Source organism: Rhinopithecus roxellana, chromosome 5 (assembly GCF_007565055.1).
Source record: "Rhinopithecus roxellana isolate Shanxi Qingling chromosome 5, ASM756505v1, whole genome shotgun sequence".
Taxonomy (NCBI): domain Eukaryota; kingdom Metazoa; phylum Chordata; class Mammalia; order Primates; family Cercopithecidae; genus Rhinopithecus; species Rhinopithecus roxellana.
In genome coordinates, this window is record NC_044553.1 from 834,241 (window position 1) to 849,686 (window position 15,446).

The 15,446-nt window shown below is 41.0% G+C and overlaps 1 pseudogene and 1 gene segment (V, D, J or C); both read right to left on the minus strand.

Annotated features, from left to right (window-relative positions):
• Window positions 1-368: 368 nt before the first annotated feature.
• On the minus strand, window positions 369-1,003 carry LOC104671284. The segment is given in 2 exon segments: window positions 369-769; window positions 884-1,003. Coding segments are annotated over 2 exon segments (450 nt in total).
• A 7,515-nt stretch (window positions 1,004-8,518) lies between these two features.
• LOC115897448 lies at window positions 8,519-9,175 on the minus strand (annotated as a pseudogene). Its single transcript, XR_004057226.1, has 2 exons — window positions 9,064-9,175; window positions 8,519-8,960 (listed from the first exon to the last, which is right to left on the minus strand). The product of XR_004057226.1 is annotated as an immunoglobulin heavy variable 3-23-like (transcript).
• Between the last annotated feature and the right edge of the window lie 6,271 nt (window positions 9,176-15,446).

The following is a 15,446-nucleotide window of genomic DNA, read 5'->3' on the forward strand; positions in this document are numbered from 1 at the left end:
TCCTGCCTCAGTTTCCCAAGTAGCTGAGACTACAAGCGTGAGCCACCACGCCGGCCTATACATCTTTCTATGGGTATAAATTTATATCCCTATAGTTATGTGGTTGCTGATGACAGCAAATGTTAATAAAACTCTGGAAGAATCGGTGCAAATAACTACAACTGTTTATTTCTTGAAAGTATATATTTAAAATGATATAACTTTAATAAATACTAAAATTTAAATAGTAACGATTATATATTCACTATAAATACAAGTAACAAAATATCACAGCCAAGAATGCTGGTGTTTTGCAAATACAAACCTGACTTTCCAGCTGAGGACAAAGGAAACCTCCCGCTGCACCTGCTCCTGGGACCTGCACGTCCTCAGTGGGTCCCGAGCGCCCCCTGGTGGCCCCGCGCGCCCCTGCAGGGAGGTTTGCGTCTGGGCTCGCACTGACCTCCCCTCACTGTGTTCCTCGCACAGTAATACACGGCCGTGTCCTCCGTTTTCAGGCTGTTCATTTGCAGGTACAGTGTGTTCTTTGAATCGTCTCTTGAGATGGTGAATCTGCCTTTCACAGACGCGGCGTATTCTGCTGTCCCACCATCAGCTTTGTTTTTAATACGGCCAACCCACTCCAGCCCCTTCCCTGGAGCCTGGCGGACCCAGCTCATGTAGTAGTCACTGAAGGTGAATCCAGAGGCTGCACAGGAGAGTCTCAGGGACCCGCCAGGCTGGACCAAGCCTCCCCCAGACTCCACCAGCTGCACCTCACACTGGACACCTGCAAACACAGAGACACCACCCTGGTCAGAAACTGCCACACAAATCCACTGTTTCTCTCACTCATGTCCCCTCACACTCAACATCTCTAGTTATTGAGATAACTTTGAATTACCTTTTAAAATAGCAACAAGAAGGAAAACCCAGCTCAGCCCCAACTCCATGGCTGGTGGTCTGTGTTCAGTGCTGGTCACCAAGTGGAAACTCCTGGGAATTCCAGGCTGGGGCTCCTCTCCCAGAGCTGCAGAGTCAGGGCTGGGCTGGTTTTCATCAGCAGAGGGAGGACCCTATTTGCATGTTTTCTACTATATAGTAAGCTCTGGGGTGGGACACCTGAGGAGAAGACGGGTCCAGAAAAGGTGACTGTGCCTTGCAGGAGTTTAGTGACAATGATGGTATTTGGAAAAGATGTTGTCTTATTATAAAAAATTTGCTGTGATAAACACTTTGAACTGATCACTCTAACTTCTTTTTACGTACTTGTGTAAATTATATTTTGTCAGAGTCAATGGTTTCTCCATGTACAGATGTGGAAGTAAACCACACATGGAAAAGGAGCTAAATATGTGCCTAAGAGCTCCTGTCTGGGATGAGTAAGCCCAGGTATCTGAGGCTGTGCTCCTCATCACTGGCGACGATTACCCCCTGAACCAACTCCAGGACAGAGCTGTGGGTGCCTAGTGCAGTTTGTAGAACCCACTTTCTGTTGTGAGAGCATGTGTGATTTTGCTGCATTCTGGCATTCACCCACAAATATGGTGAGAACTAGGGTTCAGGCAGATAAGTTCTTAAGTATGTCTGAAATTTGATATACATTTTTTCTGTCTTTCTATCACTCCTTCCTTGTCTTAATTTCCATTTGTTTGCTTGTAAAAATTTTATTAGTTTTAGTTTACAGATAATAAACTTTCACATATTTAAGGTGTACAATTGATGAACATGATGCAGCTGTCACCGTTGTCAAGGCGGACAAGAAAATTCTCAACATTTCTTTTTGTTCTTCTATATTCTTCCTCCTTTTCCCTTTTTTTTCTTCTACCATTTCCCTGGAAAATTGCTGCAGATTCATTTTGTTTATCAGAATTTATAAACATGAAATAACAGTATGTATTCTAATTTGTTTGATTTATTTTACATAACACAAATAATTAGACCTTTTGCCTTATATTTGGGTATATCAGATATTTATTTGTTATAAATGCTGGGTAGTATTCTAGCAAACAAATTTACCATAATTTGTTTTTCTATGAGGGATTTAATTTTTTTACTGTTTTTTTGAACAACTTAAAAAATTTTTTTTGAACAATGTTTTTATTGAACAACATTTAATTTTTATTGTTCTGGGTCTTACTAAAAAATCTGCTATTATGCTTGGAAATGTAAATAGAAAAGAAATATATTTTTCTTATTTTTTTGCAATTGAATCAACAATAACAGATAACCATAGAAGCTGGAATTAAAATTTCACAAGAAAAAACAAATCGGAAGTTTATGGTGAAGCAAGTTCTTGTACAGCTTGTAAGCCAGCAAGGTAGAGTCTGGAATATAAAATATAGACTACTCCAAGAAAAAAAAATACAAATATATATTGGATTACTTGAAACTGAGTGTGGTAAGTATGCTGCAGTATGAAATGTTAAGGGACCACATACTGAAGAGCTATCCTATCCTCTTGAATCCCTTCCCCCAAGAAAGAGGACAGTGACAAAAATCTTCCTTTCCTGAAGTGTCTGTCTGGGAGAGAACAAGAGCCCACACTTCTAAAATGTATTCAGACCCAACTCCTTTATTGCCACTACCAAACTAATTATTTACTCTGCAGAGGCAAGCCACTGAAACCAGAATCATGAGGGCACTGGTTCAACCCCTCAGGAATTGAGATGGGAACAGAGGTCCTCACCAAACATCTATTGAGAAGCAGCTCCCCTGTCATTCTTATGGAATCAGAGCCTTAAACTGCAAGGCAGGGCAGCAGATGTGGACGGTGATGATACCAATGGAGAACGCTGGAGCTGTGGGAGGGAGCACCCGGGGAAAACGGGAGGACTCTATCCCAGGGGAAGGGGCGAGAACACACAGACCAGCATCTCATCTGGAGGAGGGTCAGAACACTTGCAAGGTCACGCCCAGGCTCAGGGTCACAACGCCTTCCTAGTAATATGGACCAAAAAATATGGACCTAGGGATATGGACTCTTTAGTCTAATGCCCTTCACCAATTGAGAAATTGTCAGTTAAATAAAACGTTTGAATGTACTTGTTTCTTAATGAATAGCACTTAAATAATAAAAGTGTTGGTTATGAAATAATAATTTATATTACTAGTACAAATTTTCATTTAGGATATATTCCTCTACCTGTTGCAAAATCAGCCGAGAAGGCAGAAGTTATTGCACTTATTGGAAATTGTAAATTAGCCAAAGACCAGAATTAAATACAGATATTCTACAGTAGCACAGAATTCTAAAATGTGCTGCAGGCAGAGGAAGTTTTTGAATCTTCTGGAAGCCCCATCAAAACAGACCACAAGAAAAGTCACTTTTTGGCCGGGCGCGGTGGCTCAAGCCTGTAATCCCAGCACTTTGGGAGGCCGAGACGGGCGGATCACGAGGTCAGGAGATCGAGACCTTCCTGGCTAACACAGTGAAACCCCGTCTCTACTAAAAAGTACAAAAAACTAGCCGGGCGAGGTGGCGGGCGCCTGTAGTCCCAGCTACTCGGGAGGCTGAGGCAGGAGAATGGCGTGAACCCGGGAGGCGGAGGTTGCAGTGAGCTGCGATCCGGCCACTGCACTCCAGCCTGGGCAACAGAGCGAGACTCCGTCTCACTTTTTAAGGAATTCCTACATGCTAGAGACCTGACATATAAATTTGAAACCAAATGAAAACAAAGAGAAATAAAAAAAATAGTATGGAACCTGGAACAATGTTATGGTGCATCATTTCACCAAACACTCAGTCTTAACCTGATGTGTAACATTATCTAAACATGGAAGGCACTGGCGTTTTTCATATCACACGGAATCAATCCCACTCACAATATTCTGGATATGTTGAAAAAAATGGCATCTTTAAATTAAAAGATCATAAAACTTTAATAAAATATGGAAACTCTGTTGGCCAAAAGTTATCCCACTAGCACTATGGCATTATGGTCCCTCCCTCAGGACACATCAGTTACTGCCCTATGACCTGGGAGCTGGAAGGTTCATACATTTAGAAATTTTACTCTCATTGCTCACCTTTGTCCTGTTGCATGCATGTGTTACACAATATTGAAAGTAATTTTTGTCTTATACTGACTCCAATCATCAAAAGTTTAAGATTACCTTTTTATGTCATCTTTTAACTGTATTTTGTGATTTTCAACCATTAAATTACATCTACTGGAAGAAACATCAGGAAAACTTTCTGCTGTTGAAACATATTGGAATAAATCTTGTCAGGCACGGTTAACTGAAATACTGCAGAAAACATTCAGGGAGTCAATTCTTAGGTTGATAATTTGCAACTAAACAATCTGTTCAGACCAGATGTGGTGGCTCATGCCTGTAATTCCACTACCTTGAGACGTAAAACCAGGGGAATCACATGAGACTAAGAGTTCGAGACCATCCTGGGCAACATAGAGAGACCCCATTTCTATGAAAGAACTTTTTAAAAAAAATCAGCTGGGTTTGGTGGTGCACCCCTCTAGTCCTAGATACTCAGGAGGCTGAGAGAGAAGGATTGTGTGAGCCAGAAGATCAAGGTTACAGTGAGCTGATTGTGCCACTGCACTCCAACCTGTGTGACAGAGTGAGAGCCTATCTCTAATAATAATAATAATAACCGAGAATTTTACACAATTGTAAGGCTACTCAAATAGCAGATATTAAACTGAGTATTCTCAGGAATCCTCTGACCCTTGCGATGTTCTGGAGCAGAGAGTTCATCTAAGACATTCAGAATAGGTGGATGATTTTAGGTAGTGAAAAGTCACCACAAAAGACATTGGAACAGGACTCCTGCATAATCCACTGCCCCGTGCCTTTCACCTCGTTCTCCTCATTTTCCAACAGGACTCCTGCATAATCCACTGCCCCGTGCCTTTCACCTCGTTCTGCTCATTTTCCAACAGGACTCCTGCATAATCCACTGCCCCGTGCCTTTCACCTCGTTCTCCTCATTTTCCAACAGGACTCCTGCATAATCCACTGCCCCGTGCCTTTCACCTCGTTCTGCTCATTTTCCAACAGGACTCCTGCATAATCCACTGCCCCGTGCCTTTCACCTCGTTCTCCTCATTTTCCAACAGGACTCCTGCATAATCCACTGCCCCGTGCCTTTCACCTCGTTCTGCTCATTTTCCAACAGGACTCCTGCATAATCCACTGCCCCGTGCCTTTCACCTCGTTCTCCTCATTTTCCAACAGGACTCCTGCATAATCCACTGCCCCGTGCCTTTCACCTCGTTCTCCTCATTTTCCTCCTCATTTTATTAGGTTTTACTTATTCTTATAACCAGTCTTCTCGTTTTTTTGCAGACCTGATTGTTGTCCACCCATATTGGACCCTGATCTTTTTTATAAATCATGACTTTTATAGGTGCTACATAGAACAAGTTATCAGACTGTTGTTCTGATGTCTAACTGCTGATAATGTAATGCTCATTGATCCATCATCTCTTTTCTTTCCCACACAAGGTGAATCTAGGTATGAATCACAGGAACTCCCTCATTTGATGCCATTTGGAGGTTCATACGCCCTAAATTCCTTTCTGTGAGAGAGAACCCTCACTCTGCCTCCACCACCAAACCACTAGAGCAACCCTGAGCCAGTCTCCTTTCTTGCTCGATTAAGCCATTTTGGACATTCCTGAGACACCAGTTCTACTCTCAGCAGACACCCCAATTGTTAATTAACCTTTCCATATTCATACTGGGGACTGTGCTGCACCCACAGATGTGATATCCACACTACATTTTAGTTGTGATCTCTTGGCCTTTGTATGGTGTCAACTAGAACAAATGTTGTGAGCTTGGTGTCACGGCTCTTAACTACAGGATACACCTGCTCCCTGAATCAACTCCAGGACACAGCTGGACATGCCTGGTGTGGTTTGATTAATTCCCATTGTGTAATGAAATCATGACATTATTTATTGTATTCTAGTGTTTCCCCCAGAATATAGGTAGACAGGGTTTATTCATACCTATATTTGATTTCTCATCTATATTTAATGAAATATTTAATTCTGTGTTGATAAATTTAAAATTTCTTAAATTTGAAGAGTGAAGTTTTATTATTTATTTATTTATTTATTTATTTTGGCAGAGTCTCGCTCTGTCACCCAGGCTGGAGTGCAGTTGCATGATCTTGGCTCACTGTAAGCTCTGCCTCCCAGGTTCACGCCATTCTCCTGCCTCAGCTTCCTGAGTAACTGGGACTACAGGCCCCCGCCACCTCGCCTGGTTCTTTTTTTTTTTTTTTTTTTTTTTTTTTTTTTAGTAGAGATGGGGTTTCACCATGTTACCCAGGATGGTCTAGATCTCCTCACCTTGTAATCCACCCATCTCGGCCTCCCAAAGTGCAGGAATTACCAGGTGTGAACCACCGTGCTCGGCCTGATGAGTGAGGTTCTTATGCCATTGTTCTGTGATTTTTTTTTCATTTCTCCGATATTTTATTCGTCTGTCTAACTAATTTTCTACCATATTCTATGTGTTTAAATTTGTAATAGTTTAATGAGGTGAAATTAGCAAATAGTGGCCCTCCCATGATGTGTACAATTTGACAAATAGTGACATAACCATCACCTTTCTCAACATAGAAAAAAACTCAACTACGCTCAATGTTTCCTTTTGTTTTCCTATAATTCCTGCTTCCCAACCTCCACTTCTCACACCACGTCCAGAGTCAACTACTGGTTTTCTTTATGTAAGATTAGACTACTTTTCATTTCATAGAATTTATAGAAGTGTAATAATGTGTATGTACTTGTATTTGTTTGTCTTATTTCATTCACCACACGTACTTGTGAATTTACCCTTGCTGTTGAGTGTAGTCAGCGGTACCTGATTGTAACAGTGACTGTTTTTCCAGAGGATGAATTTACTACAATGTGTTTACTAATTAAGTGTTTACTAATTAAGCTGCTGATTGATATTTGGATTGCTTTCAGTATGTGGCTATTACGTAAAAAAGTGTTATTATCTTAGGAAAGTACACATTGAGAAACATAACGTTCTTATTCTTACAACAATATGAATAGCAGGTAAGCTGGAAAAACGGCACTTTAATCAATTGATTTCAACACATCAGGTAACTGAAGTTGCAGAATTCTGTGTGTGTGTGAGTTTGTGAGTGAGAGAGAAAGAGAGGAGAAGGGAGAATGAACAGATAGAGACCCTACATAACTGACCGTAATTTATGAGGTGCTCAAATAAATACAGGGACTCAGGGTCTTAATGGAAAAGGTCCACGTAAGGTGGAGAGGACGACTTGATGCACCTACATGTGGTTATAGATTTCTATAAATGCCATTTCTAATGCTACAAAGAATCACGTACATGAGAATAAACACAGTGGCGGGTGCCCAGCGGTGAAATATGGTGGTGAAGCCAGACCCCACCCGCAGCACCTTTTCCCCCAATTGCACCTGCCTTGATGTGTGTCCTGAGCGCCGCCTGGTGTCTCGAGTGTCTCCTGCTCTTCCTGAGCTCCCTGCAGGGAGGTTTATGTCGGCTCACAAAGACGTCCCCTCGCTGTGTCTTCAAGGCTGGTTCAACATATGCAAACCAATAAACGTAATCCAGCATATACACAGAACCAAAGACCAAAACCACATGATTATTTCAATAGATGCAGAAAAGGCCTTTGACAAAATTCAACAGCCCTTCATGCTAAAAACTCTCAATAAATTCGGTATTGATGGAACGTATCTCAAAATAATAAGAGTTATTTATGACAAACCCACAGTCAATATCATACCGAATGGGCAAAAACTGGAAGCATTCCCTTTGAAAACTGGCACAAGACAGGGATACCCTCTCTCACCACTCCTATTCAACACAGTGTTGGAAGTTCTGGCCAGGGCAATCAGGCAGAAGAAATAAATAAAGGGTATTCAATTAGGAAAAGAGGAAGTCAAATTGTCCCTGTTTGCAGATGACATGATTGTATATTTAGAAAACCCCATCATCTCAGCCCAGAATCTCCTTATGCTGATAAGCAACTTCAGCAAATTCTCAGGATACAAAATCAATGTTCAAAAATCATAAACATTCTTATGTACACCAGTAACAGACAAACAGAGAGCCAAATCATGAATGAACTCCCATTCACAACTGCTTCAAAGAGAATAAAATACCTCAGAATCCAACTTACAAGGGATGTGAAGGACCACTTCAAGGAGAACTACAAACCACTGCTCAATGAAATAAAAGAGGACACAAACAAATGGAAGACCATCCATTAAGACTCTTCTAGTCAGGGAATCTCCCTGAGGTTTCTGTCCTGGGTCTGATTGGAGGAGACTCACCAGGCACCGCTGCGTTTCCTCAGGACTCTGATCCTGGTGGCCATAACTGAGGCCTTTTCATCTCTGTAAATGTCAGTCTGCATTTGGTGCATGTGAGAATAGGTCCTCATATTAAATGATATTTTTAAAAATATGTAGAGATGACATTAGGAAGCACAGACTTCTAAACTTAGAGAGGTTCACTGGAGAAACTGTGAGAAGAAGACGAGGTCCCACATCCTGACAGGAAATCAACCTCCATTGCACCTGCCTCTGGGTTGACTCTGATCAGTGGGTCCTGAGCGCCCCCTGCCGCTGATTTCCCCTGAACGTTTCTGCAGGGAGGTTTGTGTCTGGGCTCACACTGACTTCTCCTCAATGTGTCTCTCGCACAGTAATACACAGCCGTGTCCTCAGCTCTCAGGCTGTTCATTTGCAGATACAGCGTGTTCTGGGCGTTGTCTCTGGAGATGGTGAATCGGCCCTTCACAGAGTCTGGGTACCATGTGCTACCACCGCTACCACTACTAATACGTGAGACCCACTCCAGCCCCTTCCCTGGAGCCTGGCGGACCCAGTGCATGTAGTAGTCACTGAAGGTGAATCCAGAGACTGCACAGGAGAGTTTCAGGGACCCCTCAGGCTGTACCAAGCCTCCCCCAGACTCCACCAGCTGCACCTCACACTGGACACCTGCAAACAAGAAGAAACCCCGGTCAGAAACTTCCACATGTATCCACTGTTTATCTCACTCTTATCCACTCACACTCAATTTCAATAGTTCTGAATGAATTACCTTTTAAAAGAGCAACAAGAAAAACCCAGCTTAGCCCAAACTCCATGGTGCGTCCTCTGTGTTCCGTCCTGATCACCAAATGAAAACACCTGAAAATCTCAGGTCTGGGTCTCCTCCCCAGAGCTGCAGGGTCAGGGCTGGGCTGGTTTTCATCAGCAGAGGGAGGGCTCTATTTGCATGTCTCCCACTATATAGCAAGCTCTGGGGTGAGAAGCCTGAGGAGACAGTGGGGCTCAGAGCATGAGGAGTGTCCTGGGGCAGATTTGTGATATCGGTAGCATTTGGAAATTGTGGTTTCTTATTGAAAGTTTGTTCTGTGATAAAATATTAAAACTTATAAAACTTATAATTTTGTAATTTCTATTTTAAAACAGTGGTATTGTTTTAAACACTAAACTGTGTTTATTTAAAGTTAGCGCCAATCATCTTTCATTTTTACATATGCAGAGGAAACATGGTATGTGGTAGCAACGTCATTTCCATGTTACAGATGAAAAATTAACAGCAAAAGCACAGATGGGTTGTACAATGTCCCCAGAGCTCACATTTGGTCAGAGTGAGCCTGAGTATCTGAGCCTGTGCTTCTCACCGCTGGACCTGACTGCTCCCTGAACCAAGCCTAGCACACAGGGGTCGCAGCTAGTGAGGTTTGTAGAACCTCTTCTCTGTAATGAGAACACGGTGTGATGTGTATGCACTGTTGTGATTACCTAACAATTGTAAAGAAAAGCACATTTCCTACAGTTTTATTTTCTTGGGTGTCATGCATTTTCTCCTGTTAGCGTCTATCTTTCCATCAATCTTTATTGAATAAATTATCTATCCACTTATTTGCAATATTCTTATTAAGGCATTTTTGCTATGCAATAAATATTGCTTAATTAAAGTGTGCATTTTAATAAGCACTGAAGTCAAGCATGGTCTTACATACCAGTATTCCCAGCTATGTACGACAGCAGGAGGAGGATTGGTGGAGACACAGGGTCTGAGGCTGCAGAGACCTATGATCTCACCACTGAGCTCCAGCCTGGATGACAAAGCAACACCATGTCTCCAAAGGAAAAAAATGTAATTTCACATGTACTCACCTATGCATCCCAAATAACAATCAAGGTAACGATGAATTACACTTAAAACTTTCCCTGGCTTCCTCCAATTCCTGCCTCCCAGTCATTTGTCTCTCACTGTACTGAGTCAATCTCTCATGTTTGTTACTTCAGATCTATTCTTCAAGATTTGGTTAAAGTGAAATTTTACAGTTTCCATTCCATTTGTGTGGTTTCTTGTTCAGCATAATTACTTGTGAGTCAGTAATTTGGTTGTGTGTGAAGAATGTGTTCATTGTAATGAGGAACAGAATTCCAGTTAATGACTGTGCCCCTAGTGTTTATAAAGCTCCTTAATATTTTTGTTACTTCCAGTTTCTGAGTGTTACAAATAAAGCTTCTACTCAGCCTGGAGATGCAGGCATCCCAGAAAACATTGTATTATTTTTACAACGAACCTTACTGAACTGGAAATTAGCACATTTTCTTTAAAACATCAGATTATTGATGTTGTAGGACAAACAAGGGACCTTACATCTTGTGAATCTCAGTGACCTGCAGGAACAAACAGGAAGAGAATATGACCTTATCTGGGGCAGAGGCCAGCAAATGTCATGTAAGTGAATGCAGGGTTAACTTAGACATATTCTTCAGATTGTTTAGAGTTGAGTATAGTAAAGAAGTTATTGTTTAAATTTTCAGAGGACATACAACTGAGGATTCCTATTGCTATTGAAACCTTTTCTGCCAGGACTGAGGAGACATCACAAAAATCTCCATCCTCTCCCTCCCAGGATGTTTCTGTGTGCGAAAGCGGAACAGCAGCTGTGGCTGAAATGCGTCCAGACCACCTCCCCTGCCACCAGGACCTTACCAAATAATTAACATACAGGGGCAAAGCCACTAACACCTCTGTGTTACAGGCACTGGAGGAACTCATAGAAACTGGGATGGAAGAAACAAAAGCCCCAAAGCTCTGTCCATTTTCTCAGGAATAACAGCCTCATCTCCTGCCTTTTCTCTCTTCCCTCAGAAAAAACAACCTCATCCTGCTGGGAAGGGCAGAAAAAAGGAAGCTGAAGACATCAGTGGGAAGACATAGTGGCTGCTGGAAGAAGATCTTGGAACAAACAGGGAGACCCTCTACCCAGGAATGGGAGGAAGATGCATGGATCAGCATCACACGTGCAGGAGGGGCAGGGATACTTGGAAGGACACACCCTGAGTCAGGACTGTGATACCTGCCTAGAGTATGGCTCCCTCAGAAGCACAGAGAGTGCCCGTTCAGTGCAACCCCTCCCACTACATTGACAATTGTCAGGTCCTTGTGGCTCTGGGATGACCTGGGGATCTGAAAGACAGAGTCTTTCAGGATGGCACAAGATTAAGGCCCAAAGCCAAGCAGGAAACAAAATTAAGATTTCACTGAAGGAATCTGGGTGTCTGCTAGCTGCAGAGGAAACCCACTGCAATTCTGGCACCCACTGCAGTAAGGACTTTCAAATGTAGCCCTGAGTAGTTTCACACAGTTTTCTACAATAAAGGCACAGAAGAGATAGGGCATGATCATCTACCAAAAAAAAAAAATCATAAAACAAATTGTGATCATCTACAAAAATGCAAAAATCATAAGGCAAATAATTAGCTGACATAAGGAATCCGATAGCAGTATCTGTGGAACGTAAATTTTGAAATAGCTGCAGAAATACTTTGAAACATTTACACTTGATCCCACAGAAGGTCTCTGTGGAACTTCATAAGAAATTGCCAACATGTGCTTATTTTAATAACTAAAGTTTATTAATATCATGCTTGTGGATGTAACAAAGACCACAGAGTAGGTTCTATTAGAACTATTAATAAAAAGCCAAGTTTGCAAAATATTTAGAGAGATGTATTCTGAGCCAAATATGAGGCCCATGCCCTGTGACACAGCCCCACAAGATCTTGAGAACATGTGCCCAAAGTGGCTTGATTTCAGGTTAAATTAAATAACATCAATCGATACATGTGAGATAAATGTTGACTTGGTCCATAAAGACAAAACCACTAGAAGTGAGGCAGTGTGGGGAGGAGATTACAGCTTACAGGTGAATTAAATGATTTTCTGATTGGCAATTGATTGAAAGACTTAAATTTTATCAAAAGACCTGAAAGCAGAACAAAAAAAAAATTGTCTGGGTTAAGATAACGGGTTTTTGAGAACAAAATTCTTTTTAGGTAGATGAAGTCTCTTATGTGACCAACCTTAGAGGCAATAGACAGCAAATATTTTCTATTAAGAAATTTAAAAGATACTAGACTCTCAGCGAATCTCCTCAGTATAACGCAAACACCTTGAAAGGGAAGCAGATTATCTACAGAATGTAAATTTCTCTTGCAAAATTATAACTGTGCAGGGTGATTTTAAAATATGTCAAAGAAATATGTTTTAGGGTAAAAGACTTTGATTCCTTTCAAGGCCTGCTCTCTGTCATGTGATGCTATTCTTGAGTCAGTTTAGAATTTGGTATTTTACTGCTGCACGGAATCTGTTTTCTGAGCCTTAAGATCTGTTTTAATGAAAGTGTTGGTTACTTGTGCTTAAATTCCAAAGGGAGGAATGTATAATGAGGCATTTCTGATCTTCTATTTCTAACACGGCTAAACTAGGTTTTCAAGTGTCCATGGAACTCCTTGTTGAAGAGGAAGGTTCCATTGAGTCAGCTGGGCGCTTAGAATTCTGCTTTTAATTCATAGGAGATATATGAGACTTCTCCTGCTCAGGGGTATCAGAAAACATTTACTGAGATAATCACATTGAAGTTGAGACTTAAAAGATTGTCCCAGATTCCTCCCTGCAAACCTTTTCTCCCGAGACTAGAAGAAAACTTACCAGAAACAACTGTTAACATTTCTTCTATGTTCAAAATCGCCACCCACTAGGAAATTAATTAAAGTTGGGAGACTTTAGAAACAAGTAGTCTAGTTGATTTCTAAAGTCCTTTACAAACCCACAGGTTCTGATTAGTTTACAGATTATGCAGAACATCCCATCTAATGGGAATCTGCAATTAGCTGGATACATACCCCTGCACTGTTTTTTAAAAATGTTTAATTTATATAGATACATAATGGTTCAAAACCTTTAAGGGATATGCATGATATTTTGATAAAAGTATATTATTTGCAGTGATCAAATCCGGATACCTGGTATATCCTTCACCTCAATCACTGATTATTTCTTTGTATTAACAACATTCTAAATCTTATCTTCTAGTTATTCTGAAATATACAATAAATTATTTTTTTTTTATTTTATTTTTTTATTTTATTTTACTTTTTTTATCAATTCATCATTTATATCATGTATAACTCCCCAATGCAATCCCTCCCTCCTCCCCCCTCCCCCCTCCCCATGATAGGCCCCAGTGCGTGACGTTCCCCTTCCCGAGTCCAAGTGATCTCATTGTTCAGTTCCCACCTATGAGTGAGAACATGCGGTGTTTGGTTTTCTGTTCTTGTGATAGTTTGCTAAGAATGATTGTTTCCAGCTGCATCCATGTCCCTACAAAGGACGCAAACTCATCCTTTTTTATGGCTGCATAGTATTCCATGGTGTATATGTGCCACATTTTCTTAATCCAGTCTGTCACAGATGGACATTTGGGTTGATTCCAAGTCTTTGCTATTGTGAATAGTGCCGCAATAAACATACGTGTGCATGTGTCTTTGTAGTAGAATAATTTATAATCCTTTGGGTATATACCCAGTAGTGGGATGGCTGGGTCATATGGTACATCTAGTTCTAGATCCTTGAGGAATTGCCATACTGTTTTCCATAATGGTTGAACTAGTTTACAATCCCACCAACAGTGTAAAAGTGTTCCTATTTCTCCACATCCTCTCCAACACCTGTTGTTTCCTGACTTCTTAATGATTGCCATTCTAACTGGTGTGAGATGGTATCTCATTGTGGTTTTGATTTGCATTTCTCTGATGGCGAGTGACGATGAGCATTTTTTCATGTGTCTGTTGGCTGTATGAATATCTTCTTTTGAGAAATGTCTGTTCATATCCTTTCCCCACTTTTTGATGGGGTTGTTTGTTTTTTTCTCGTATATTTGTTTGAGTTCTTTGTAGATTCTGGATATTAGCCCTTTGTCAGATGAGTAGGTTGCAAAAATTTTCTCCCATTCTGTAGGTTGCCTGTTCACTCTGATGGTAGTTTCTTTTGCTGTGCAAAAGCTCTTTAGTTTAATTAGATCCCATTTGTCAATTTTTGCTTTTGCTGCCGTTGCTTTTGGCGTTTTAGACATGAAGTCCTTGCCCATGCCTATGTCCTGAATGGTACTACCTAGATTTTCTTCTAGGGTTTTTATGGTATTAGGTCTAACATTTAAGTCTCTAATCCATCTTGAATTAATCTTCGTATAAGGGGTAAGGAAAGGATCCAGTTTCAGCTTTCTACTTATGGCTAGCCAATTTTCCCAGCACCATTTATTAAATAGGGAATCATTTCCCCATTTCTTGTTTCTCTCAGGTTTGTCAAAGATCAGATGGCTGTAGATGTGTGGTATTATTTCTGAGGACTCTGTTCTGTTCCATTGGTCTATATCTCTGTTTTGGTACCAGTACCATGCTGTTTTGGTTACTGTAGCCTTGTAGTATAGTTTGAAGTCAGGTAGCGTGACGCCTCCAGCTTTGTCCTTTTGACTTAGGATTGTCTTGGCAATGCGGGCTCTTTTTTGGTTCCATATGAACTTTAAAGCAGTTTTTTCCAATTCTGTGAAGAAACTCATTGGTAGCTTGATGGGGATGGCATTGAATCTATAAATAACCTTGGGCAGTATGGCCATTTTCACGATATTGATTCTTCCTATCCATGAGCATGGTATGTTCTTCCATTTGTTTGTGTCCTCTTTTATTTCACTGAGCAGTGGTTTGTAGTTCTCCTTGAAGAGGTCCTTTACATCCCTTGTAAGCTGGATTCCTAGGTATTTGATTCTCTTTGAAGCAATTGTGAATGGAAGTTCATTCCTGATTTGGCTCTCTGCTTGTCTGTTACTGGTGTATAAGAATGCTTGTGATTTTTGCACATTAATTTTGTATCCTGAGACTTTGCTGAAGTTGCTTATCAGCTTCAGGAGATTTTGGGCTGAGACGATGGGGTTTTCTAAATATACAATCATGTCATCTGCAAACAGGGACAATTTGACTTCTTCTTTTCCTAACTGGATACCCTTGATTTCTTTCTCTTGCCTGATTGCCCTAGCCAGAACTTCCAACACTATGTTGAATAGGAGTGGTGAGAGAGGGCATCCCTGTCTTGTGCCAGTTTTCAAAGGGAATTTTTCC